General features: G+C 40.3%; 1 protein-coding gene and 1 long non-coding RNA gene across 2 annotated transcripts in view; one reads left to right on the top strand and one right to left on the bottom strand.

The window, feature by feature from the left end:
* The window catches only part of ANKFN1 (ankyrin repeat and fibronectin type III domain containing 1), a 142,045-nt gene that overhangs the window by 53,633 nt on the left and 60,768 nt on the right, over positions 1-27,644 (bottom strand). Inside the window, 6 exon segments of the mRNA XM_047833133.1 lie at positions 6,912-7,028; positions 7,492-7,624; positions 7,929-8,028; positions 16,113-16,220; positions 21,584-21,674; positions 23,993-24,090. Of these exon segments, the coding sequence (XP_047689089.1) occupies positions 6,912-7,028; positions 7,492-7,624; positions 7,929-8,028; positions 16,113-16,220; positions 21,584-21,674; positions 23,993-24,090 (647 nt within the window).
* On the top strand, positions 75-27,573 carry LOC125151732 (uncharacterized). The gene is made up of 3 exons (XR_007146937.1): positions 75-173; positions 12,659-12,743; positions 27,487-27,573. It is a non-coding gene; the product is annotated as an uncharacterized LOC125151732 (long non-coding RNA).

A 27,644-nucleotide genomic window follows, 5' to 3' on the forward strand; every position in this document is an offset into this window, starting at 1 on the left:
AAGATCTCAGAGCTCCTAGCTGTTATTTGCAAGCTCAGATAAATGCTGATGACCTGTTTGCAGGAGAGCCAAAGTAGAACTGGAACTTATAAAAGTGACACAGATGACCTAAAAATGAATGAGCCAGCGGGTCAATATCTACGGATATGAAAACACTGGAATGATCCTTCCAGGTAGAGACTGTGTCTTATGTCTTTTATTTTTCCTCATTAGAACTGGGCATATAAGTAAGCAATTTCATAAATAATTATTGACACATAAAAATTCATTTGGTGGGATCATTATTTTTAAAACAACCTGGTCAGTCAGATTATTCCTTTCAAATTATTGACTTCTAAATCATAGAGAAGTAATTGGGTAAGGCTTTCAATCCTGTCCTCTGTAGTATTACAGTTTTATATATAGGCAGCTTGCTGCAAAGTAATACTGGTAAATAAACTAGTAAACTGGCTGTCACAAAAAAGAAGGCCTGATTTATAGCATATGCCAATTTCTGTGGTGTAAATGCTCCCACTGATGCTGGCCAATTTAAAGCTTCCAAGAGTTTGACAACAGGATTTCAGAATTCCTGAATCTTTAACAGTTGGCTGTCCTGAGCCAGTACAAGTTGGCTCCAGCAAGCTACTGCTGCTGAGCCTTCAGTTACACGGGTGTTAGGTTTCAGGGCAGCCTGCTGTTCATTAACTCTCAGACTCCTGAAGAATTATGTACCTTCTTGGCCCTGAGTTTCATCATCTAAAATTAGGAGTCACCCCTTATGCTAATCCTTACCTTAGGGATTGTCTGGGGGATTAAGTCAAACAATGCCTGACAAAGTATTTTGCAAACTCCCAAGCTTCATACAAGTTAGGGTATGGGTTTTCTTTACTCCTCTAATTGGAATCTCACCCTGACTTATACTTACTCATTTTCAAGACTCCACCAAGGTTTTATTTTTTCTGGGAGAACTTTCCCAAATCTCTCAGAATTTACGATCCCTTCTTTTGTCTCCTATTGCTTCCCATACAAACTTTATGTCTTAGCGTGACTCTAGCTTTCCTGCTTTCCTGCATATTGACTTCATGTCATGAAATAATGGTTGTTTCATTTGTGTGTCTCTGGGTTCCTTGCACAGTGCCTGGCACATAGTAATAGCTCGATAACTCTTTGTTGAATGAATTAACATTTTATCATTAGGATATTGGAAAATATTGTTTATTTTGGACCATAGCTGGTGGGGATTCATTGATTGAGGGAGTTATTTCATTTAAGCAGAGTTATCATCAGTGTTTCACCATCAGCTTTGGATATGCTGACCAATAGTTTGAATAAGAAAGCACTAAAAGTCTTTCTGAAATTCTTTATTGACATCAAATTGGGTTGGATGGCTAGCTGGGGAGAGCCCAATTTCAAAGCAGAATATCCTTGTGAAAATAAATAAATCTGTGTTCCACAAGGGCAAATTTGGGATTCTTTAGGACCTAAAGGAAAACCAAATCATCTTAATACCTTTGATGCTATGCAGTCAAGATTGGGAGATCTGGGAACCCTGAGATTCCTACAAGTTAACGAGGAATAAAAACCACCTGATGGCCCATAGGAATGCATCTAGGTTATAACCAGAACACATTACAGGACTATCAGTAAGCCTTAGACAGATGCATACTATTTAGAGAACTTTATTCAGCTTCAGGTGACATGGGAAGTTGAAGGAAATCCAGAGTAGAGATATGAAGGCCTGGAAAAGGAGAGTAAAATTATGGGGAAAGCTTTATCCCCCTCCTTGAAAAATGAAAAAGACATGGTATTCATAAGTTGTTACCTGGCTTTTACTCACTAGTACTCATTTCTAAAGGCTACGGAGGAAGAAAGTTTAATGTAACCCAATCTATAGTGTCAGATGATTACTGTATTTTGAGGATAAGTAGTTTGGATACCCCTCAATGTAAGAGCAATGTAAACTTCTGCCTCTTGGGGACTCTGTCATTTTCCTAAGGGTGGGAAAAACAGTGTGGGGTGTTGGCCACTTACAGGTCTTCTCATCTTTTTTTTTTTTTTTTTTTTTTTTTTAAATCCAAGTGCTGACAGATAATTGTCTTTCCTCCTGCTTAGGTAATATTAATCAGTTAATTACTTTACTTCCTTTCAAATAAAATCTAAGACCACTTCTCCTAAATAGGCTCCAAATGATACAGAATAGACTACTTTTTCTTTTTAAACTATAATGTGGATAATTTCTTCTATTTAAACTTTTTGTCTGCTTTTTGTAAATGAACACATAATAAGATGATGAAGTATTGGAAAGAATGTAGGCTTTAGAGTTATACAGATCTGGATTTGTATCCAGACTCTGCTACTTCCTATTAGTGCAACCTTAGGCAAGTTGTTTAACCCTTCTAGGGCTCAGTTTTACCATCTGTCAAATGAGTATCAATAATACTACATTCTTGGGCCACCTGCATGGCTCAGTTGTTTAAGTGTCCGATTCTTGGGTTCGGCTCAGGTCATGGTCTCACAGTTTTGTGAGTTTGAGCCCCGTGTTGGACTCTGAACTGGAGCTTGCTTAATTCTCTCTCTCTCCCTCTCTCTCTGCTCCTCCCCAACTCACACTGTCTCTGTCTCTCAACTAAATAAATAAACTTAAAAAATATACTACATTCTCATTAGGGTGTGGTATAGATTAAATGAGATATAGTTTGTAAAGCACTTATCACAGTGGCTGGCATGTATTCTGTGAAATAAATGAAAGTTGTTGTTTCATGATTATTGCCTATTATTACGTATTAAAGGACTTCACTATAGGGAAGAAATTGGAACACAAGGCACCTGGTGCACAGTGTTTGGTATGCCCTGTGATAAAGGTAAGTCAGTATGCTGTGGAAATAGGGAAGGGAAGATGGCAACAAAGGCCTTTGTGTGCCATGATAAAATGTCTGAACCACTCTTGAAAGAGTATGAGTCAGGCCAGAATCTTTTATTGGCTACCCTGGCAGAAGTGTGGAGGATGGATTGGAGAGTATTAACACTGGAAGCTGGAGCATAGCTTTGGAGGCTTTTGATATAACTGGAGTAATCAGGCAGTGGCTGTGATGCTGGAAAGGGGAGGACAGCACAGTGAAATAAACCAGAGGTAGGACCACAGGATTTATGTATGGCTGATGCCAATCAAGCTGTTTTTAAAAAGTTTTTATTTTATTTTTTTGAGAGATAGTGTGAGCAGGGAAGGGGCAGAGAGAGGGAAGGGGCAGAGAGAGAGAGGCAGAGAGAGAATCCCAAGCAGGCTCTGCACTCTTACAGCAGAGCCCAACATGGGGCTTGAATTCATGAACCACAAGACCCATGACCTGAATGGAGAGCAAGAGTCGGACACTTAACCAATTTAGCCACCCAGGTGCCCCACACTTTTTTACTTTCCTCATAACATTGTAAAAAATGTTAGATTAGCAAAGAGACCTAAAATATTAAGTAGCAGTTTTCCCACATTCAGTTTTCTTCCTCTTCTGAAATGTTTCTCTGCCTTGTTACTCCCTCCCCACTGCCTAAAAGTAAAAAGTGATTTCACTATTTTCAGACACTTTCATCCTAAAGATCAGCAAATAGTTTGGGCAATAGGTCCTACAAAAAGAAAAAATAAAAAAGATGACAGTGACCCCAGTTGAATAACCAGGCAAATAGAAATGTGAAGAGAAGGGAATGCATAGCAGTATAGCAGTGCTCTGGCCTTCTGGCCTTTGATGGGTGCTGTAAAGGGTAACTATTTACTGAGTACTATTTACTGGTCACTATGCAGGGCTGGTGAATTATTCAGGTGGTAACTATGGCATGAGATACGTTTCTGTTATTTCCTTTTTCTTTCTGGTAAAATAGAATACTCCCAAGTGTGATCTTTGGAGTCCAGGGGTTGGAGAGACAAATACATTTATTTATCCAACCAGTACTTTTGTAATAGGAGGGATGAAAGAGAAAGTGGGGTTAATGCCAGGAGGCTTTTCAACTTGCTGGTAGGAAAAGAATTCCCATTTATTTTTTTCTTAATGAATTATACAGTGAAATCATCACCTGATATGGGGATGGAGATTATAGGGAAGGGATAGGGGTGCAAGAGAAAGCACGTTTTTAAATAGTTCCCTTATAGTTGGTGAAAGTGAAATTAGTAGAGAAACAGAATATGATCACTAGTTATATGTGAGAATTGCAGCCATGAATTTAATTAAAAAACCAGTCAGCCCCCCCTTTTTAAATTTATTAAAATATTTTTTAAATGTTTATTTTTGAGAGAGAGAGAGCGCACAAGTGGGTGAGGGGCAGAGAGAGAGGAAGACAAAGAATCAGAAGCAGGCCCCAGGCTCTGAGCTGTCAGCACAGAGCCCGATGCAGGGCTCAAACTCACAAACCGTGAGATCATGACCTGAGCTGAAGTCGGATGCTCAACCGACTGAGCCACCCAGGCGCCCCTCAGTCAGCCCCCTTTTATGGTGACTTTTATGCAGCAATGTGCAAGTACTCCAGTGTAGGCTTGTTGGATTCATCCAGGCTTGGATTTTTCCAAATAAATAATACGGGGGAGACAGTGGCCAGAAATTTAGAGTATTTTCAAGGGAATAATTAGGATGGGCCAAGGAATCTAAGCTGGACAAAACAGGAAATGATGTCAGAAGGGGGTTGATGAATTATAAAATATATATATCGGGGGGCCAGGGAAATCCAAGAGCCATTTCAATGAGACTAATTGAGGGGCGCCTGGGTGGCGCAGTCGGTTAAGCGTCCGACTTCAGCCAGGTCACGATCTTGCGGTCTGTGAGTTCGAGCCCCGCGTCGGGCTCTGGGCTGATGGCTCAGAGCCTGGAGCCTGTTTCTGATTCTGTGTCTCCCTCTCTCTCTGCCCCTCCCCCGTTCATGCTCTGTCTCTCTCTGTCCCAAAAATAAATAAACGTTGAAAAAAAAAAAAAATCAATGAGACTAATTGAGTAGGGGCACACTGGTCATCATGGCTTCTCTCTAGCCCTTCAGCATCTAGCTGCATTGGCTATGACAGCCATACCCTTCTCATGTTACTGATACCAGATGAATGTGTTCTAGGAATGAAGAACCCTATTTGAAAAGTTGTTCAGTCTGTGATCCAAGCATGTCTGGGCTATATGGTGGGTTAATAGAGAGTCCATTGAGGTGTCTGAATCTCCTGAGAAAGAACTTGACTGATACCAAGGAGACTCCTGGAAATGAGCTTTATCCTAAGAAAAGAACAGTTTCAGGTACAGTGGCTTGTTCTCACTCAAGCTGGTCAGTGATGAAAGGAAGGTGAGCTTTTTTTAAAAAAGGTCTTGGGGTGCCTGGGTGGCTCAGCTGGTTAAGCACCCAACTTTGGCTCAGGTCATGATCTCGTGGTCTGTGAGTTCGAGCCCTGCATCGGGCCCTGTGCTGACAGCTCAGAGCCTAGAGCCTGTTTTGGATTCTGTGTCTCCCTCTCTCTCTGACCCTCCCCTGTTCATGCTCTGTCTTTCTCTGTCTCAAAAATAAATAAACGTTTTTTCTTTTTTAAGTCTTTATTATTATTTTTTAATGTTTATTTTTTTTTGAGAGAGAGATACAGGGTGTGAGTGGGGGCGGGGCAGAGACAGACACAGGATCCGAAGCAGGCCCCAGGCTTCACACTGTCAGCACAGAGCCTGATGTGAGCTTGAACTCACGAACTGAGAGATCATGACCTGAGCTGAAGTCGGACACTTAACCGACTGAGCCACTCAGGTGCCCCAGGAAGGGGAGCTTTGAATTCGGTACAGTCATCATGGCCCAGCTCCAAGAACTTCCCCTTGGGTTGAAGAAGATTTTGAAGTTAAGAGTGTGTTGAAGTTGAGAACACTGCTAAAATCTCTGAGGCTGCTGAACACACAAGATAATAACCTGCCTCTGCAGTGGAGTATAGCACAGAAAGAGTAAGAGTTGCCTTTCAGAATTATAATAGCAACACAGTAATTATTACTATTTCAGGTGGTTGAATTGTTAGTATTGTGTGGGTCAAGAAATGAAGTTCCTGTAATTGCTGGTGGGGGTGGAGCCACAGAAATATTTTTTTGTTGTTATGATCCTATTTTTATGCCTTGGCTAGTATGGCCTGGCCAAACACAGCTTACATAGATTCCTGTTATGTGTATTTCTGGGGTTTATGTAACTGACAGTTTTGTAGGGAAATATCGATCACTGCTAAAGGCTCAGTGATCTCTTAAAGACTCCAATTCCATGTAGCTAAGAACCACAAATTCAGCTAATACCAGAAGACAATGAAAGGAAATCCCAGAAGACCTTGGTTAAAATTCAGTGTAATTTCTAGGAGAGGCTCTGTAGCCTACAAATAATTCTTGCAGGGCTTGGGGACCTGGTCTGATTGGGTTAATAATATGGAAGGATGAGTAAATTCAGAATTAAAGTTAAGCTTCTAAGAGTTTTCTTTCTTCTTATTTTTTTTAAAGTAAGCAAAAATGTATGCAAATTCCTGTGCTTTAACAGAAGATCAAGCCAAGAAACTCCTCAAAATATCTTTTGGTCTCTTTTTCCATCTCTATGCACTAACAGAGCAGCAAGCGTTTGTCAGGTGATCCAGTCAAACTCCTCTTATTTTGCAAGTGATAAAACTGAGGCTCAGAAAGGAGAAATGATTAATATCAAACCCAGAAGTCAAGTCTCACATCTTGTTTAGGGGGGTCACTCCTAGACTTTTCAGGAGAGACCCTTGCCCCTCGTCCAGAAAATTGCCAAAGGCACAGATTCCCTACATGAGCTGAGTGCATCTCAGACTGCCTCAGAAGCCTTCATATGCTTAGGGATCTGGAGGAGAAAGGAGCCCATCCTTTTCCTTTCCAGGTGGGCCTGGTACCTGAACTGGTCGAGTTTTTCTAGGATTTCCTTGCAGTATGAGTTGAAACCTGGCCTCTCACCTGTAGCTGGGCTGTTGCTGCGAGCATCTTCTGCCGAGCTTGCAGCACTGTGGATGAGGACATGGAGATGGGTACGCTTTGCCTCAACCACCTTATATCTTCCCACATACAAGACAGCTGCAAAAGAAGTCACGAGGTCATATCATCATCCAAGCCAGTACATGATTTAGGTTGTGGCATCAAAGCAAAAAGCAGGGAAAAGGAAACCTGACCCCTGATGTTTGTTCTGCAGTCCATTTTCAGATACATGCAAAACAACTTTTTGATCTCTGTCCAATTGGAAAAAGATCTGAATGTTAATGAAATAGTCAGATCCACAATTTAGTCTTTGCCAAATGATCCTATAACTCAGAATAGTGGAGACACAATCTGACAGAATGCAAGCTTCTTTGCTTTGAAAATGTAATGTAGATGCTACTTTGGCATTTTTTATGGCATAGGGCATATCAGGGCAGAAAGAAGACCTTTGAGATAATTTCCTCCCACCCCAATACTTTGATCACTGGAGACTCCCCAACAAAGTTTTCAGAGATTTATGCACAGAAACATTGGTGCAAAATGAAGTCAGAACTCAGTATACCTTTGTGAACCACAGAAAATCCTGTGTAATGGAACTGGTGTGAGAGTCATCAATTTCAACAATCGGTATTTGATCTTCATTGGTGACTAACATATTGTCTTTGTAATAAAATATAACAGCTATGTAGAGTCCTCTAAAAAGAAAAAGCAAAATAAAAAAATTGTCTTCAAGAGTCTCCTCTACCAAGCTTGAATCATGGAAACATATATTTTTGCATGTGATAAAAGATCATTTAATATAACTATGAGCACAGTCTTGCTAGGTATGACATGGTCACAGACTAGTACTCACAGAAGTTACTATCTTGCCCAAATTCTCAGGAGAAAGTGAATCTCCTACTTTTCATAACAAAAAGGAAGTTTCTACCGAGTTTATACTTAGAACCCAAACCAGCCGATTCCTGAGAAGACTTCCTGGAAAACCTGCATAGGACCCACCGTTTTAAGGTCTTCACAAACTTATTTGAGGAATGGAATAGGTGTTTCAGGCTCCTTGAGACTGACTGCTTGCGGCCTGTGGTTTGTAATTTTGAAGTTTCTGAAACACCGAAAAAAAAAAAAAAATAGAGTATAAACTCCATTGGCAGAGTAATAACACTCCCAGTATCTTCTTCCCTCCGTCCTGCCTTCCTCTCCCCTGTCCCCTCAGTGTTGCTTATCCTCAGTTTCATGTGGATCCAACTCATTCATTCTTACAAAAAGTTTTTATATCTTGAGTTGCTAGTGGTTAACTCAATTAATGATCAGCTCCTCAAAAATGTTGGAGATGAGTAACATAACTCGAGGGGGACCCCTTCGGCATTTTGCTTATATTTTCCTGATGAGCAATTGATTATAATGTGGGATAAAAAGAAATGGAGTCAAACCCTTTGCCTCCTCCCATTGCCTTTAATATCCACACGTTTTCTCAATGCTGGCAAAGCTCTTCTTGTTAGTTCACACATTTCATTACATTTTTTTTCACTGTACAATTAATACAAAAAGTTTGGAGAATAGATAAAACAAAACTCTACCCATATCATGTTGCCATTTTAGTACAACCACTGCTAGCATTCTGGGGCAATCTTCCCCAGTGTATATATGTTGGCTCACACTACTAGTTGTAGGCATAGGTTATGATTATCATCAGTACTATTCAGAAGAAGAAACAGAGACTAAGAGGTTAAAATAGGTTTCCCAAGATAAAAGAGCCAGTGCCGAGAAAAACTGAGATGTTAATTTACTGAACAAATATTTGTTAGTACCCTACTACATACAGGGCTCTGTGGCTACATTTGGTGAGCAAATCATCCATTGCTGCTTCTGGTCACCCCTTCTACTTAGAACCTGGAGATTTCACTGATAAAACTTGCAGACTTCTCCTAGTAGTCTTTACAAATAGTACTGTGTGGAGCTGAGCGAAAAGATCACTGATTTCAGTCCTCGTGTTCTGTGTAATGGAGGGAAGCTGAGGTTGTTGGGGTCATCACCAAACTTCTGACATGTCACTGGGGTAAGAATATCATCTACATCACTGCTGTTAGGCATGGAAACCTGGGTGGATGGCCCACGGCTGAGGCCCAGTGTGGCTCTGCTTACGATCCTATAGGAACAGCTGGGAATAAGTGGACTGACAGACATTCATGCCAGCTTCAAGCTAGTGCTGGTAATGGTTATTCCTGGCAGAACAAAGCAAAACATTTTTTTTTTTTTTTCTGACTTAAACATGAATTTGGCTGGTCATAGCGTGCTTGAAAATGCTGCTGCTGGGACTTCCGGTTATAGGCAGCATATTGAACATACTCATCACATGCTACTCTCTCCTAAAATCTCACTAAAACCAGAGTGAAGAGATTATAAAAAGGAAACTCCATAAATCTATAGAGACAAAGAGATGGAAAAGGAAACAAAAGCAAGTGAACTTGGTAGCTGGAAAGCAGATGGACAGATGGATTTAGCAGACTTGAGAAAGATGAGTCCTAAGCCAGCAGTGGAGGAGGCTAAGAAGTAACCTGATTCACCCCTTGGGCACCACATACTGCTGGGAGTTGGGGATAAGTGTGGAGCTAAAATCAGAGGGATTTGTTGAAGTCTGTTTAAAAAGCAGTTGGACTTCTAGATCTCCTCTAACTTGCATAGCTGGACAAATACCCCTTCCCCACTCTAGAAAAAAGCTCTAGTGGCTTGTTCTCTGAAAAGCATAAAATTTGGTTTCTAGAGTGGGAGACATGGGGTACAGTTAAAAATGGGGGTGGGAGAATAGTACTGTATCCAAAACAAGTGATTAAATGAACATTTCCATACAGATGATTTTCCCATTGGGCTCTCAGAACCCTGGTGTTCAAACTTACACCCTCCGGGAAGGACACTGGAGGAAACTTTCTGGAGACTCTGACCAGACTAAGAGAATCCACTTAAAGCTTCTGACATTGCTTTCAATGGTTTCCTAAAGAAAAGCCCATGCCAGGCACCTGGGTGGCTCAGTCGGCTAAGTGTCTGACTTTGGCTCAGGTCACGATCTTGCGGTTTTTGAGTTCAAGCCCTGTGTCAGGCTCTGTGCTGACAACTTGGAGCCTGGAGCCTGCTTCGGATTCTGTGTCTGCCTCTCTCTCTCTGCCACTCCACCACTCGCTCTCTCTCTCTCTCTCAAAAAAAATAAACATTAAATAAATTTTTTTTTAAAAAAGGCCATGCCAGATCACTCTACAGTGAAGCCTATAAATAAAGAACTTTATCCATGTACTCAGAGCTTCCTAACAGCTACTGAGCTCTCTTCTCTTAAGTCTCAGTAAACATCCAAGGATCACCAGGCAGTTGTGAAAAGCATCTAACAGGAAAAACAGAGGCCCAAACCAAAGAAATAAAAGGGCAATTCAGAGGAGAGACTATGCTGAGAGAAGAAAATACAAAATGAAACAAAGCCTATTATTAATAGCCTTAAAGATAAGCAGAGGCATTGCAGCCTTATAAAAAGGATAGAAGTTTCTAAGAGAAACATTCAGAGAATAAAAGAGAGCACTGGAAATTAAAAACATACTATCAAAAACTGAAAAACCCAATGGAAGGCTTAGAAAATGAGGTTGCAGAAATCTCTGAGAAAGAGCAAAAGGCCATGGGGATGTAAAAGTAAAAGAGAAAAAGAAATATTAACAGGATAACCTAGAAGGTTCAACACCAGACTAAGAGTTCTAGTAGGAGGGAGCAGAGAAAAAAGAGGGGGAGAAATAATTAAGAATAGGCCCCATAATTGAAGGGGGTAACTTTCCACATTGAAAGGGCCAGCCCAACAGACTACAATACATCCACACTAAGGTATTTTTTATATTATTTTTTTATATTATTAAATATATTAAGAGGATGAGGGGTAGCAATTGTAATGTGCAATTAAGAGCAGGGAGGGAACAAAAATAGAAATCATCCTTCCTTAGGTAATGCCTCAACTAAAAAAAAAAAATCAAGAATTAGAATATAAACATGTGACATGGAGACATGAAGAAAACATAAAAACAGATTTTAGAGTACTGAAGATAAAAAGAAATTTAAAACCTTTCAGAGAAGAAAAACAACAACATCGGTACCCTATAAAACCTCTGGAGTCAGAATGACATCAGACTTCTCAGCACTGAAAGCTAGAAAAGAACAAAGCAACACCTTCAAAACCTGAAAGAAAATTATTTCAACCAACAATTCTATCCTTGGGGCCCCTGGGTGGCTCAGTCGGTTGAGCGTCCAACTTCGGCTCAGGTCATTATCTCCCGGTTCATGGGTTTGAGCCCCTGGAATTGGGGTCTGTGCTGACAGCTCAGAGCCTGGAGCCTGCTTCGGATGCTGTGTCTCCCTCTCTCTGTCCCTCCCCCACTGGTGCTCTGTCTGTCTCTGTCTCTCAAAAATAAATAAACATTAAAAAAAAAATAAAAGAATTCTATCCTTAAGTGAGTGGTAAGTAGAACAAATGCATTTTTAGACATGGAGTGTATCTAAAATTTAGTTCCCAAGAATCCTCTCAGGAAATGACTAGAGTAAGGGCTCCACCAAAATGAAGGGCTAAGAAAAAGTTAAGACATGGGATACAGAAAGAAGCAATCCAGTATTGGAGGGTGGCCAGAAGACTCCTCAATATGGTGGTGAAAGGACATCCCAGGGTGCCAGCTGTGCACTGGACACAGGCAGCCAGCAACCAGTCTAGATTGGAGCAGTTCAGAGGGCTCTAGGAGAGGTTTATTTAAGAAGATGTAGTTGAAACAGTACTAATATATTTGATTGTATTGAGAGAAAATTGATACAACTGGAGAAAAGCTTGGGGATTAACTAGTTGTGACCACATAGAAAAACAAGCAAACGTACAATGAAAGATGACTCTTTTAATGACAGGGAAAACAAAAAGTTATCCAGGAAAGGGAAACAGTCATTGAGTTAAGTGATCATTATAATGTGAGCAATAAATACTGATCTTACTAAAATTACAATAGAAATATATTAGGAGGATGAAGGGTAGGAGGATGAATGTGTATGTAAGAGGGGGGAAGGAAAAAAATCATCTTCGTGAGCTAATGCCTCAAATTAAAAACACATCAAGAATCAGCAATATAAATGTTACTTAGAGATATGAAGAAAATATCAAAAGAACTGGCTAAAAGAATGGAGTCTTTGGGAAATAAAAAATGGAGAATGGGAGGAATTGCTTTTTTTTAAGTAATAAAGCTCTTAAGTGCTTTACTTACTTAAAGTCATTCAATCCTTAAACAGTGGCTGGCAAGTATGTATAATTCTTACTGCATTTTACAGGTGAGCAAAAATGAGGTCTAGAGAGGTTAGGTAACTTGCTCAAGGTCACACAGCTAGTAAATGTCTAGTCTGAATTTGAACCCCGCTAATCCATGATCTTAGCTGTTTATGCTAAGATAACTCTCACATTATAGTCATATATAATGTAAATTAAAATGAAGATTAGACTGAAAAAGGAAGAAGAAAACTGAGAAATGTTCCTACTATCTGGGAAAGGGGCCCATGCAAATGTTAAGTATTCCAGGTCTCCTCACTCTGGGCACATGACAGAATTTCACTTTTTGGAACCCTTGTGGTTGGGTGTGGCCATGTGGCCAATTCTGGCCGATGAGTTTTGAGTGTAAGTGACATACATAAAGTCCTGTCCATATGAGACATTCAAGTGTTCCTTTTCCTTCTCCCAGGGTGCAGACAAATATTTCTAGAGAAAGGATGATGACAACACAGAAGGACAGCCCTCAGCTGACCAGTGGTAGACATACAGCTTGGGTGAGAAATAAATATTTGGGGGGGGGGGGTGGTCATTTGGTTATTGCAGCATATTATAGCTCATCTTGACTGATTCAGGGTCTATACTGACACACTGAGTCACTGATAGAGTGGCTTGTACTCTGGCTTCTGGCTCTGTGTAGCTCAGGACTCTGGAACAGTGTTCAGTTTTCTGGACTCCTAATGCATTAGTTCTTTAGCTTTTAAGTGCTTGGAACATAGGGAGTTTATTTTATTCATACTGATATGTCTAGCACCTGACACATAGTAGGCAGTGTTTCAATTAATGTGTGCCACTTGAAAAATTGGATAACTGAAATTCACTCCCACAGGGTATTGCTATGATGAACACAACTGGCTTCTTTATAACTCATTATGCCAGGGCATAAACTGTGTGAATAATAAAGGCTGCTCAACATCTCCACTGAATTTGCATCCCAGTCCTGAACATGCAGATTAACTGCAGCCACTTTAGCCAAAATACAGAAATCAATGTGGGTTTTGGTATCTCCCATGTGAGGCTTTGGTAGGAGAAGGGTTGTTTTATTATTAATTCCACATTTGGAATATGCTGTGTACTTACTGAGTACTCCAGGCTCATTACAGTGGAGTCAGTGATTACATGTTAGTTCTAGGATTTATCAATAAAGAGATAAAGAGAGACTCCATTCTTCATCTGGAAGAGCAACGGAAGGAAAACAAGCTAGAGTTTGCAGAGTGCCTGTACTATGTCAGGCGAGTTTAGTACATTATTTAACTTAATCCCCATAACAATCCTGAAAGATAAATACTGTCATCCTGATTTTTCTGATGGGGAAGCTATGGCTCAGAGAGATCAAATGTTTTTCTCAGGGATACAGAGCTAGTAAGTAGTAGAAATGGGATTTGAACTAATTATTTTTTCTAACTATAAATTTGACATGCACTCAACCACACAGATCTCAATGTGGTTGAGTATTTTATTGTTTATTTATTTATTTTGAGAGAGAGAGAGAGAGAGAGAGAGAGCGAACGAGCAAGTGAGCATGAGCAGGGGAGGGGCAGAGGGAGAGGGAGACAGAGAATCCCAAGGAGGCTCTGCATTGTCAGCATAGCCCAACATGGGGTTCGAACTCACAAACCATGAGATCATGACCTGAGGCGAAATCCAGAGTCAGATGCTTAACTGACTGAGCCACCCAAGGAGCCCTGTAGTTGAATATTTTAAATAACAGTTTTGTAGTTTTCTGTATGTAATACCTAATTATCCTTGGTTTATCCTTCTAGGCTTAGAGTAATGTTAAATTATCTTAAAATCATTCCTTTTTTGTGGGTGAGGTAATTTCCTTTATCTTAACATATTGTAGGTCAGCATTTTCCAAAGTCCATGTCTTGGAATACTAACTCTGTGAAAAAAGTTATACAATGACTTTGCAAATAAGTTTGGAAAATGCTTGGTTAACCATATTCAAAATGTCTCTTTATTAGAGTCTTTACTATTGTAATATCGATTTTACATTTCCAGGAAAGGGATATATAATGCAACATTTTCCAAACTTACTGACCAGAGACTTTTTCAGCTGAGCATCTTATACAACCACTGTTCTTTGGAATACTTTGGGTACTGTTTAAGTGTCTAGAGTACATTTCAATATAAAAAATATTTCTTCCTTTTTGGGAAGTTCTGTTTATGCCTTACTTAAATTTTTCCTGACATTGTCTGCATATTTACATCCCTGTGGGGGAAAAGCATATACATGCTGAAAGTTAAATGGAAACTATTGAAATAATTGGGCTGTCTAGATAATTTATTTCTTGATTATTAGATAGTTACCCAACAGTAATGGGGAGAGCATCTAAATCCTCAGATAAAAAAAAAAAAAAACCAAAAAAAAAAAAAAAAAAACCAAAAAACTACCTCTCATTCTCGTGAGTAGTTTTAGCTTTCTTCCCCTGGTAAAGACTAAACACAAAGTGGCTTATGAGTTGCAAAGAATCATCTATCCAGTTGCTTTATTGCCTTCGCCTGCCATACAAGAACCAATGGGCAGGGGAATGATGGAGAGAGAGGCAGAAGAGAGAAAGGAACCTAAATGATGCCTGGCCTGGTTAAATGAGCTCTGAGAACTGAGTGTACTTTGGTCAGTGTGGAATCTTTAAGGCCATGGTCTGGGTAAAGTTTTCCTTCAGATCTGGGAACGAAACTCATTTGAGTTTCCTTCTCAAACATGCATATTTACATTTTCTAATGAACCACTCATTAAAAGAATATTATTTTCTTACAAACACTTGTCCTCATTGCTAGCTAAAGCCAACATTTCTGAAGAGCTCTGTTGTTACACAGTAATTGGGACTCACTTTTTGCTAATGCTAAGTATGATTTTTTATACCTAGTCCAAACTCAGTTGCATCTCTTAGTTTCAGCCATGGATTTCTTACCTAGCTGGCCCAGCAGTGCCCTGAATCTGGAGAGTGCAATGCAGTTGGGATCTGATGGGTGAAGGAGCATGGAAAACGAAAACTTTATGGAGGCTTTAATTCTCCAAATAAAACTAAGTGCCTGCTCCACGAATCATTACACAGATCAGAAACCTGACCCTGTCCCATTTGAATAGCCCAAATAGGAGAGAAGTTTTTAAAAGCTTCTGAGAGATTTTCTGGGTGTAGTTGGCCAGGTCTGGAGATGTGTGCTCTATCTTCTCCTAAGTAGTAGTACAGGGGACGATTAAAATTCAGGGTGAGATCAATCAACATCAGTGCCCAGTCCTAAAGGTAAAGGTGGGGGACACAAATGAGGTATGGCAAGAAGATTGCACTTAGAGACAGAAAAGCTAGGTCAGAATCTTGATTCTGTCTTTTCCTGGCAGTGTGACCTTGGTCAAGTCACTTAGCTTTAGTGGTAACTGCCAGCATGAGGATGAAAAAGAGACCGTGGATGTGAAATTGCATTGTAAGCTTTATTACAAATATACACGAAGGTTTCTTGTTGCTGTTAAAAATTGGCTAAATTTCCTCAGGGATGCTCACGGAGTTTTCCTGGGGACTGAAAAGTTTGAGGGTGAATATCTCAAAGACCTGGGACACTGAGGAGTTTTGTGAAGGGACAACTCAAAGGGAAGGGAACTGGTGGCAGCTGCTGTTTTTCTTGTGCTTTTTTTCAAACTGCACGGAGAGAGGGTAAGACAGAAAGAAAGGAAGGGAATGAAGGAGAGGGAAGTCTCTTCTGAAGGGTTAAAGCAAGATAGTGCTCTAAAGTGATTCCAGATGTACAAATATTAATATCTCTCTCTCCCTGATGAATGAGAAGGTATGACCCAGTTAGGAAACTGCTAAAATTACCGGCGCCACCGAGACCTCAGTCGATGGCCCAGCGCAGATTTTTATCCTTACCCCGGCAACTATAATGCTGATGAAGGGCTCGGACCTGCTGCAGCAGACCTTCCAAAACTTCACTCTGTCCCTTGTGTCTGGGCTCTCTGTCGTCATAGTCTTTCCAGTCTATTGAACAAAAGAAACAAACAGAATGAAATTTTAAAGCAAGGAGGCCTCTCCCTGGAGGCGCTGCCTCAGGAGCTGGGCTCTGCTCACACTTCCCCTAGACTCTGGATGAGCACCTGGCACTCGCACAGCTGGCAGTCAGTGCCAAGGGTTTGCAGCTGCCATTGTTCAGGGCCCTGTGCAAAACAGTAATTGTGGTTGGGTTTTGTGTGTGTGTGTGTTGGGCAGTTTTAGGGCAAGAGAAAATGGTGACTGAAAGCCAAAAGAAAACAGGGAATCTGGGAGTCCGGTTTCTCCTCCCCAGCTCCTTACCCTCCTTTCGGCATCCTGGGTCCTAATCAGTTCCCCTGCCACCTCTCCACTCAGCACCCCAAATGGCACCTGGATCTCCACAGTAGGAAAGAAAGGGGTGGGAATGTGCAGACTAGACGAAATCCACAGTCCCAATGCTTTTATTGTAGGTTTCACACTTTTGGCCAAATTGACATTTCTTTCCAAGGAAAGAGCCCATGTCAGATGCCAAGAAATGGAAATCTACATTTCGCTCTAATGAATGTCTGCTTTGGTTAGCTGGCACAGCAGCCCCTGTACATACTCTGAGCCACCAACCACCCTGTCTGCTCAGTCTCTAAATATACAGTATTAGCTTACATGGCAAATTTAAATTGCAATACCCACTGAGATTTTTCTCCCCCTTCTATTTTCATTCCATTTGGCTATAATGATATCAAGAGTAATAACCCGTACGGGACTAATGTCAAGATTGTAATTCTGCTGTCTCCGACTCTGATTGTTTTTTTTTTTTTTCAGCAGGTCTGTCATTTCATAGTCCATCCCATCTTCTCACTATCCACTCAGTTTTACTTTCTGAACCTTTTAAAAGCAACAACTTAAAGCACTTCTTGGTTGAAATACTTTCTCTAAAAATGCTAGTCATTCTTTTCTAGTAAGGCCAGTTAGTTCATAAGTGTATCTGAGGCTTCAATTCTAATTGAATGCGTTTCAAATTCTCTTCCCCCAGGTTTATTTTAAAGTATGGAGTCTGCCTTGTTCAGAAAGTTAAGCAGATGTCCTGATGGTCAAAGTTAGATAACCGTTGGTCCATCCACGGCCTAGTAGTACAGCACAGTTGGAAAGAACACAGGTTCTGGAGTCAGAAAAACCTGCGTGTGACTCCTGGCTCTTTGGACTCCTGGTTCAGTATCTGTAGGGCACATTACTTATGCTGACAAGGCCTCTACTCTGTAATGTGAAAAATGAACATAGCACCTACCTTGCAGGACCTTTTGTGAGGACTAAATGAGAGGTTTATTAGGTACCCAGTACAATGCCTGTTAATGGCATTATGTCAATCATAACTAATCATAACTTAGAAAGAAGGAAATTCTCTGAGGAAGAGTTAACTCCCTGAGTAGCGAGTATGGAAACATAATTTCTCACCCTATCACATGATTCCCTGTGAAGAAGGAGACCTCAGACATTTTTGAATCCTTCCTGCTTCCTACCCTTCCCCATGTGTCCTTCTCCATTTTACCTCTCAGAAGACGGAGGCTTGGAGAGAACCATTCCAATTCTATGTTACTCAGCTTATCTGGGGGCGTAGCCAGGCCCATAACGTAGTTACATGACCCTCCATATAGTGCTCCTTTCCTTATGCTGTGGACACGTTTTCTTTTGTTTTGTTTTGTTTCTTTTGGGAAGGAGGGTCAGAGCTTGGTTGGAGTTTGTGTGGTGTGGCTTAGTTGTGGTCAACTCTGGAGACAGGGAATTGGCATAGGTGCCTTCTGTAGACTCTGTTCCTTGTGGGCAGAAACCGTGACTTAATTTCTCTTTGCCTCAGGTTTCTTCTCTGCAAAGTGAGTTTTTGAATATTTTTTAAAGGTTGTTTGAGGTTTAGAAAACCAACGTATGTAAAACACCATTATGGGCACATTAGGGACACTCGTTAGGTGTTGGTGAGGCATTGTGAACAGAAGGATGGTGTTCAGGTAGACTGGGCTGGGGAAGGTGCTTTCACTGGTAAATTTGGAAATGTTTGAGGAAGTGAACTCCCAGTGATCCTCTGCCTTATTTGCAGTGTCCCTGGTAGTAGTCAGGGCACAGTGATAATAGATGCTGCTGTCATGGATTCCCAACGGCCATTCTGAGTTTGTTCCCGCCATTGAAAAAATGCATCTGTAGTGCTCATAAGATGAGTAATGTTTGCTTGAGTAAGACTCCTGGGTGGCTGAGTTATTATGTGGCCCTGCACTTAGCAATACGTTCTAATGTGTGTTAATACTGCCATCGATGCAGGGGGAGCTGACATGGAGCTGGCTCTTTCCGCCGAGCCCCATTACGTCAGAGGCGAGCTCAAGCTCGAAGATTGCTAATGCTAAATTGCAGCCCAAGTGAGCACTGGACATGATGCCAAGGTTTTTGGAAAGAATGAGTTTTTCTCAGAGATGTTTGGAAGGTTCTGATGACTACATAAAATAGGAGACTTTAGGGATGAGGGAGAAAATTGAAAATATATTAAGAAATCAGGAACCTGACAGGAATAAACTTAGTGTGGGAGGAAAAGAGCAGATTGTGCCACATAATACAGTTCAGTGTTCTGGTAATGAGACACTTCAATTGCAACACAATGCAGAGCTTACATTCACTGGCGATATCAGGGCTTTCCTGATCGTAACTCAGACAAGCCTGTCTGGGTTCTTTTCTCTTATTATGTACCATACCATATAACATAAGTCTATAAAAACACATTAAGGCCTTTTGTAAAAATGTAAAAAAAAGTTTTATAGCTTACTGGAACATATTACCAAATTTCCAATTACTCTGTCATGTTAGAATACATTGTCCTCTAGTAAATATCTGAATACTGATATCTGTTGCATCACAATGTCATAGTCTGTTTATAAATAGAAGCAGAGTCTTATACTGTTCTTTTCCAAGTGATATGGCATGTCTGCAGCAACTATAACGGCATGTTTGGATTTTAGTTCTTTGCCAGATACCCTTACTAGTCAAATGGGCCATTTTAGAGAGCGTTGCCATTTGCTATGTTAATTAGCAATAAGTGACTCTTCCCAGTCCTGGACAACTGTCCTAGTCACTCTGGAGAAAGCCCTGAAGGGCTTTGAGGGAGAGTGTCTGAACAGAATTTGAAGTTTATAGAACTGGAACATCTGATGCTTATAAGTAAATGCATCCATATGCAGATCAGAATTTGTATTTGGAGTAGGTTTTCCCATGTCCCACCTTCAGGTCAATCAACACTATCATTTTTTTTTTTTTCATTTTCTGTTCTTTCTATCCCTTTATCTACAATAATAAATATATTCTTTTTTTTTTTTCCTAGAATGAGATTGGTTCCCTTAGTATCTTAATCTTGCAGCATTCCTAGTTTGTGTTTCTGATGTCTACAATAAGAAAGATGTCCAGATAAGACTGGAATAATTAAATCATTGAATGCCTACAGGACTCAGGGAGGGGCCTTAGAGAGCTCTGGTGTCAGTGGTCCAAGGCCCTGTATGACCTGGCGTCACTCCTGGAGTGACAGTCAGGAATGGTTGGCTGGCTGCTCTTAGTCTGCTTGTCTGCCTGATGATGGGGCACTAGTTCCCACAGCATAGGAGATGTGGTATGGGTCCAATCAGTTTAGGCCTGAATCCTGGCTCAGCCACATATGAGTTGTGACCTCGGACAAGGCAGCATCCTCTCTGAATCCCAATTTCCTTATTAATAGAAGAGGAGGACAGCACGGTGGTTAAGAACAAGGGCCACTGGGTTTGGACCTGACTTCAGTGCTTGCTAATTTTGTGGTGTTGGGCTCTATGCCTGTACCTCTATGTTAGTAGGTCCCTCCCCGGTAAAATGAGACTACTAATAAAACCACCTCAATAGGTCTGTTATGAAGATTGAATGAGTAGATCCCTGTAAAGCTCTTAGATTAATGTCCAGCATATAATGAGTCTAATGACCGTTGGCTCTGATGTTCAGAGTGATGCAGAAGATGATGACAGTGCTTATCCACAAGACAGGAACAGTGGTGAAGGACTGAGGTGAGGGTTTAGTGAGACACTGACAAAAGCCCATAACATGCCACCTGATTCGTGCTTGGCCCTAGGTAAAGGGTTGTTCTAAAACACGAAAAGCACATAAATACATAAAAAAGAAAACTAAAGAGTCTATAATCTTATACCCCAAATACCCACTGCCAAATATTGATAGTTATGTGCAGACGTGCCTTCCTAGTAATAATCAAACTCACAGCTTAAATATGTGCTAGAAAATTTTGCATTATGTTTTTATATAAAACTTCCAAAGTAAGGGTTTCTTCCACACAATGAAGTTTTTTTAAACACCATTTTTAGTGGCTGCCTTTTGTTTTATAATATGGATATGTAAATACCATACTTTATTTAACCACTGAATTGATATTGGATATTTGTTCTCCCTACCATACACAATATTTCACTATATCAATATATTGCTATAGTGCACATATTTGTTCATAATTGTCTGTCTGCATTTGTTTTCTTGGCTTCGATTCCTAGATGTGTAATTATGGGGTAAAAAGAAACAAATGTTTTTATTATGACAAATTGTGTCTCACAAAGGATGTAGCAGTCTGCACTCTCACAAGAAGCATATGATACCATTTTGAACTATCACATTCATGGAGATTTTTTAAAAAATGAAAACACAGTTCAGAGCAATAGGCTCATTATACAGAAAAATCTATCATATGATATATTTAGAGATGCTTCTTCTGGTTAATAGAGAGTTACCAAATATACCAGACATAAGTTACTAATCTTTAAATAACTAGAAGTGGCTTTTGTTGGGGTTTTCAGCTCCCACTATAAATATTATATATTTGTAGCAGAGGGTAGCAGAGTGCCTGTTACTAAGAAAGATTCTTTTTCTGACATTGTGTCAGAAGAATGTCTCATTCTCTTATCAATTGGATGTGAGTGAGGGAGTGAGGAGGAGAGGAGAGCTAGAACGGGCTGGCCACTCCCTCTGCTGTCATTCCCCACATCCCCACGAAAGTCTTGGGAAAGGTCAGATTGGGCTCCTACAGATTTGGAGAGGTTAAGGAACTTTTGAAGGCCACGCGGCTAATAAAATGTATCATGGGTACTGAATTTGGTCTTGCCGGTTCCAAATTCCCTCTCCTCTCATTCCACGGAGTTGCCTCCCAAGGGAACATTTCTGCAGAGGAATCCTTCATTATGTGGCCCAGAGGCTACTCTGAGGAGGTTTTGTTAGTCCCCAGCAGTGGGGAGAGGGAAAGGCAGTGGTGTCCGGAGGATGGATGGAGGGGGAGTTGGAGCCTGTTGCCAGGCTTGAGAGAGTTCACAGCCACCACCTACTGGAAGGCGAGGCACATGCCGGAGTCGTGGTCTGAGCAGGTCCCCATCCCTTCATGTTATAAGCCGAGACTTGAACAAAATACTGTTGGCCCTGAAAAGTATCGAAATAGAGAGAATGATGCATTAGGAATTTTACTGAATCACTTTAGTCTAGAGTCCTGTGTCCAATGAACAACTTGATCCCTTGGGAAATCCACTAGCCATACGTTAGCTTTCTAGATTTTATTGACTATCACATTTATTTATGTGTAATGATAAACATTTTGGGGTGCTCTCAGTTTCTATGAGCTTCCCCCCCAAATTATACACTAATTATTAAAAGTCAAGGTTTACCAAAAACAGCAATTCCTCACCTCTTTCTCTTTATTTTCCCCTCCCCAGAGGCAGTCACCATCATTTTTATTAGCTGATTGACTTGCTTTTAAAATTAAGAAGTTACAATGCACATATTTTCATAATAGTACATCAGAGATGTGGTTCATTCATTTAGGGGCTGCATAGTAAGTACTTCACTGTGGGCAAATATTGTCATTTATGTAACCAGTCCCCTACCAATGAACATTAAGATTGTTTCTACATTTTATGCCATATTAAATAATGCTTTGCTTCTTTGATTTTACTTCAAGTTTAAAACCATTATTAAAACAATGGTTATATTCTTTAATGTCTTATGACACTAAAAATTTAGTTGTTTTGTTTACTTGTAAACTTCAGATGTTTTGTATAGTTTTACATTTTTCCTTTGAGTTTTTTTTCTTTACCCAGTGAACCCAAAGAGGCATTTTTTGAAGCCAGCATTTGATAAAACATCCCTTGCAAAAATTGTAAAATAATGTTTGAAGTAAAAAAACAAAAAAACACAACCCAAAAACCAAAAAACAAAACAAAAAAACCCCACATCTTCGTAGAGCCTTTGCTAGAAATTTTAATAATGTTGGCCTTACCATATTATAAAGTTAATTTTTTTAACATTAAAAATAGGTTTCTACGTACTTCAAGGTTATAGAGATTCCGCAGAAGTGTAAATCTACTTCTAGGCTTTTATGTGATTAGGATAGTGTCTGAATTGCTCTCATTGGACGACCAAGTGGAAAAACTTAATCCCTATAAAAATTAGTTCAAATATTAGAGAAACTCTCTGTGGAGAGTTTTCCATTTTTATCACAATATCACTTTTTCTTTTAAGCAAAGGAAATTCCCTAGGGTTCTCTTCTGGCCCTTTTCCATCATGTGAGCTATAGGGTTGGGAATCAGTCTTCTGCTGATAGCATCTCTGGGGGCCACCCACTCAGGGGTTTGTTTGTTCTGGTAATCCACAGTTTTGGCCCCTGGTGTAGACGTGTGATTAGGACTAAAAGTCAAGATTCTGTGGTGGTGACCCAACCACCAAGAATTCTGTTAGAATAGCTGGTTCAAACTTGAAGAGATGCAACCTAATGAAGCTTTTTCATGCTGGGTTTCAGGAGTACACTTTACACATAACTGGTTTAAAGGACTGATCTTTTTGAAAAACAACAAGACCAAGAAAATTCTCCCCCTACCTCTTGCATAGAAAGGTCCTAAGATAATTAAGGATTCTAATTGGAGTAAAAAAATAAAAACAAAAAACAAAACAAAACAAAACAACCCCGACAGGTTTGATAAGTATACTTTAAAACTTTACTAAAAAATATTCTGATGATTCAGTTTTGTTTGCATTTTAATTACTTGAGGAGATACAGGGTTTGTTTCAGTATGAACTGATGTGCCAGGTGTTTTTATTTTTTGCATTTCATATGCTCCTATGGTGTATAGTTGTATAAATAATTAACGTTTGAGTTTAGATTGATTAAACAAATAAGCTCAGCTTGTTCCAGTTTTTCATTCACAGTTTAAATTGGTTCAGGTTACTGAGAAATGTAGTGCCACCATATATAGTTTCTTTTCTGTGAAAGCAGATTTAGACATTTTTTTTTTTTTTTTTAATCAAGGGAAAAGGATTTCTCTCAGGAAATTGTATGACTCCAATAGATGACTGATCTCAACCAAGGCTATGGGGGTGAGGGTTAGAGGAGGCTGTTATTTTTACCATCAGACAGGGAGTCAAAATTGGATCTCTCCGAGCCTTTGATCCCCCCTAAAGATTAGACTGTGATCCAGAAAGCAGCAGCTTTCAAGGCTTGCATGAGGCCAGTCTTTTTCTGATCTCTGTAGAACATGGCAGCTTACAAAGTGGTTCATGCTGTCTGCTCAGTCCTTTGTGGAGTTCAGATTATGGATACCAGACATATCACACTTAACGAGTGGCAGTTGTTGCCAGAGGGCTGGGTGTTGGCTGTCGCTTCCAGAGTAGCCATTTGCTACCCGAATCCCAGCACAAACATCAGGAGCAGGGGAATGGGAAGCCTAATGGGAGGATTTGGCATTTACCGTTGTCAGTCCTGTGATTGTGCATCTCAGGGTCTGCAAGTTTTCCATGATGATCTCTCCAGCCAAAGGACGAAAGTCTTTAGACATGCTCCATTCCACTGGAAGGAGAGAAAGAAAAAGAGAACGAAATCCACTCACATATCAAGAAACATCACAGAAACTCTAGCAAAAGTCCCTCTCAAAAACGGTACATTTATCCTCTTTTCCCTATATTTGCACATCTAACAGTTTGCCTCGGGATAGCAATTCGGTTTCCAAGTCTCAATTATTTTTTAAAACAAGAGAGGAAGACAATTAACCATTCAGCAGTGATTAATACACCTTTAAGTGTGCATATGTGTATGTATCTGTGTATACATGTACATAGACACATGCATCCTCAGGCACATTATACATAACAGTTCAGTGTAGGTAGAAGGTAAGTTATTTATTGCATGTAAGAAGTGAAGGGTACACTAGGACATTGCCTTCTGTTCGCTGCCCATATCTGATCTGGGCTTCAGCAATCTCCTGAAAGTGCTATTTCAAGGTCCCAGGGACATTCTCATCCCAAACAAAGGGGATTTCCATTTCCTGCTGGGTCATTTGACACCTTCTTCTGGAAGCATTCTCTTCCTTTAGTGTCTCACACACTGCTCCCCAGGCTCTCCTTCTCCTCCCTGGTCCTGTCCTCCAGGCTTTTTCATTGGCTTCTCTTCAGCCTGAGGATTTGGGGTTTGTGGCTGACCTCTTCAGTGCTCCCCCTCAACCTGACATCCCCAGAATGGGTATTCATTCACAGTTAAAGCTAACACCCAAATTCTAACACCCCATCTTACCCAGAGACCATTTTCTTTCATATCATAGCATTTTCCACGGGTTCAAAAAACCATGGTCAGGAAAGATCAATTGTGCCTCATCAGTAAAAAGTAGAGTAAAAAGTGACAGCTTACCCATGGCAGGATTTAAGGCAATCCTGAATGAAGCAGGAGCTTAAGTCACAGGGAAGACAAGGCCTGCATGTTTTAAACCTCATAATGACAAGCTATCGGTTTTAAGATTTAAATTACATTCTCTGTGACACTTAAGTACTTCAAAATTAAGCTGAACTATCCCTAAAGCCTGCCGCTTCTCGAGTCACACAATCCCTGTGCTTTAGGGCTGCTGCCCCTGTACCCCCGGCTCTGTCTCTGTATGTTCCTAGGAATCTGCCTTGTTCTCCTCACTCTCTAGAAATTGCTTTCCTAAACTTCCTAGTGCTTTAATTATCTGCAGCAGCCTCTTCTGGGAAATCCTGCCACTCTGGCCTCCCTTAGTTTTTGCAGCCTTCTTCCCCTCCGTTTTGGTTGCACCCTTTCTTCCTACCTCCTGACCCCTCTTTCTGGGCTCTCCTTGGTTCCTCTTTTCCCTCTTCCTTTGCTGTAATGTTCCTTGGAGGCGTGGTTTTGGCTCTTTTCTCACTTTGCACGCTTGTCCCAAGCAGTGACCCTTTTCACTGTTATGGCTCCAATGATGGCTCTCAAAACTGTAACTCTAGGTCCGGCCTCTCTCTGGACTCGGACTTCCTCTTGCAGGTCTCCACATGAGTGCCCACTAGTACTTCTCTTTGCCAAAACAGGTGTCTCCTCTTGTTTTCTCAGTTGTAGCTCATGGCATTGTCACACACCCAATCACCCAACTCCAAATCTCAGAGCATCCTTGCCTCCTCTCTTTCCCTAATTCCTCACAATCAGTTGATTACTAAATGCAGTAGGTTCTGCTTTAAAATGTCTCCCATAAGTCTCCCTCTCCCCTGCACGCTGAAACTATTCTAGAACAGGACTTTATAATCATGCACATCAACTCTGCAATTCATTTTTTTAGAAGGAGGTATACCCCTGATTGATTAACTGATTAACTCTCTTAATTGATTTTTCTGTTCATATTCTCACTCTTATGTACAATTCTCTTACAACAGCCTGAATTATAGTTTAAAAATTCAGATCTCATGATTTCATTCATCTTTTTACAGTGTCCAGTGGCTTTCAAAATAAAATGAAATGTTAACAGGGCATTCAAGGACCTTCATGATCTGGTCCCAGCCATACTCTCCTGTCTTCACTTTCTGCCACGTCTCACAGTGAAGTCCTTGTTCTGTAAGTTCCCGTTACCTGATTATTCTGTGTACTTTTCTGCCTCGGTGTCTTTTGCTCACCTTCCAACCACTGCTTGGTGAAACTCTACTCATCCTTTTAAGAGCTGGCAAAGTTGGGGCCATGTCTAGCTCTTGATTGTGGCTCAGGTCATGATCTCACGTTTCATGGGTTTGAGCCCCACGTCAGGCTCAGTGCTGAGCACTGACAGTGCAGAGTCTGCTTAGGATTCTCTCTCTCTCTGTATCTCTCTCTCTCTCTCAAAATAAACTTAAAAAAATATTTAGCAAAGTTAACTCAAAATTCCTCAGGAATAATCAATTAAATACACCTGTTCCTGTGTTCCCGAAGCCCTCTATTCATATAAAAACAAGATTTACTACACACATATTATGCTTAATTTTATGTATCTCTTTTTCTTGTTAGATTGTGATAGGTTTGAGGATAGGAGAATAGGAGAAATAGCTTTCTCTTTTTCCTCTTTAGTACATGGATTTGTGTTTTTGGTGGATAGAAGGTGCTTCCTAAATATTTTACAAATCAAATATATACAGTTTGATTGTATGCATGCATACACACATACATACACACACACACACACACACACACACACACACACAGAATAGACTGGTTTTTCCAACATGGAGATATTTTTCTTCCTGTGAATTTTTTCACTCTTCAGTTCTTTGCCCTTTGAAACTCTTAGGCATGTTGTAAATGTAATTAGAATCAAATGATTAAGATTGGATGTTAAATCTCAAATCAGGCCTATACTTCCTTACAAATAGATATTCTAGAAGATATAATTTAAAATATACATTATATATTATATATTATATAAAATACATATATATGTATATATATGTATTTTTTCCAAAATGTTTCATTATGCTTATGAGCTACTAGCTCTTGAAGAAGCCAAGTCTCTGAAAGTCAACTTGGAGAGGGTTTGTAATCAGAGAATAATGTTGCATATAACTAGCCAAAGGAAAAAAAAAAGGAAATCATTGAGGAAATTATCACAAACAAAACAAAATGAAAATCAGTAACAAATGTGGAAGGATATCTAGAAAAAGCAAGGAACACAGGAAAATTCTGGAAACAGAAATTTCTTTGGTTGCCACTGAGACATGCATCATTGACTGATGTGGGGAACTCCAAGTGGAAGGATGAGAATCAAGGGTTTCCGATTCCAGGCTAAGGATTCAGGGAGACTTCCTAAAAGAAGAGCTAAGGATTAGTGGGATTGCCACCAGATGATCTGGCAAGTGGTTAATGAGAAGTTGTTCAAAGATACAATCTTTAAAATTTTGGAAGAAATGATTTATTTTTGAATAATAACTGTTCATGTTCTATTGAAATATGTTTTATAAAATGTTTCAGGTGGAAAAGAAGACCTGGCTTCTTGAGAAACAAAACAAAATACAAGGAGAAGCAGCCTTGTAAGGAGATGTGGTGCAGCTTTGGGAGTTAATAGAAAGTTTTAAGCATTGGGGCGCCTGGCTGGCTCAGTCGGTTGAGCGTCCGACTTCGGCTCAGGT

The sequence above is a fragment of the Prionailurus viverrinus genome, chromosome E1 (genome assembly GCF_022837055.1).
Source record: "Prionailurus viverrinus isolate Anna chromosome E1, UM_Priviv_1.0, whole genome shotgun sequence".
Lineage (NCBI taxonomy): Eukaryota > Metazoa > Chordata > Mammalia > Carnivora > Felidae > Prionailurus > Prionailurus viverrinus.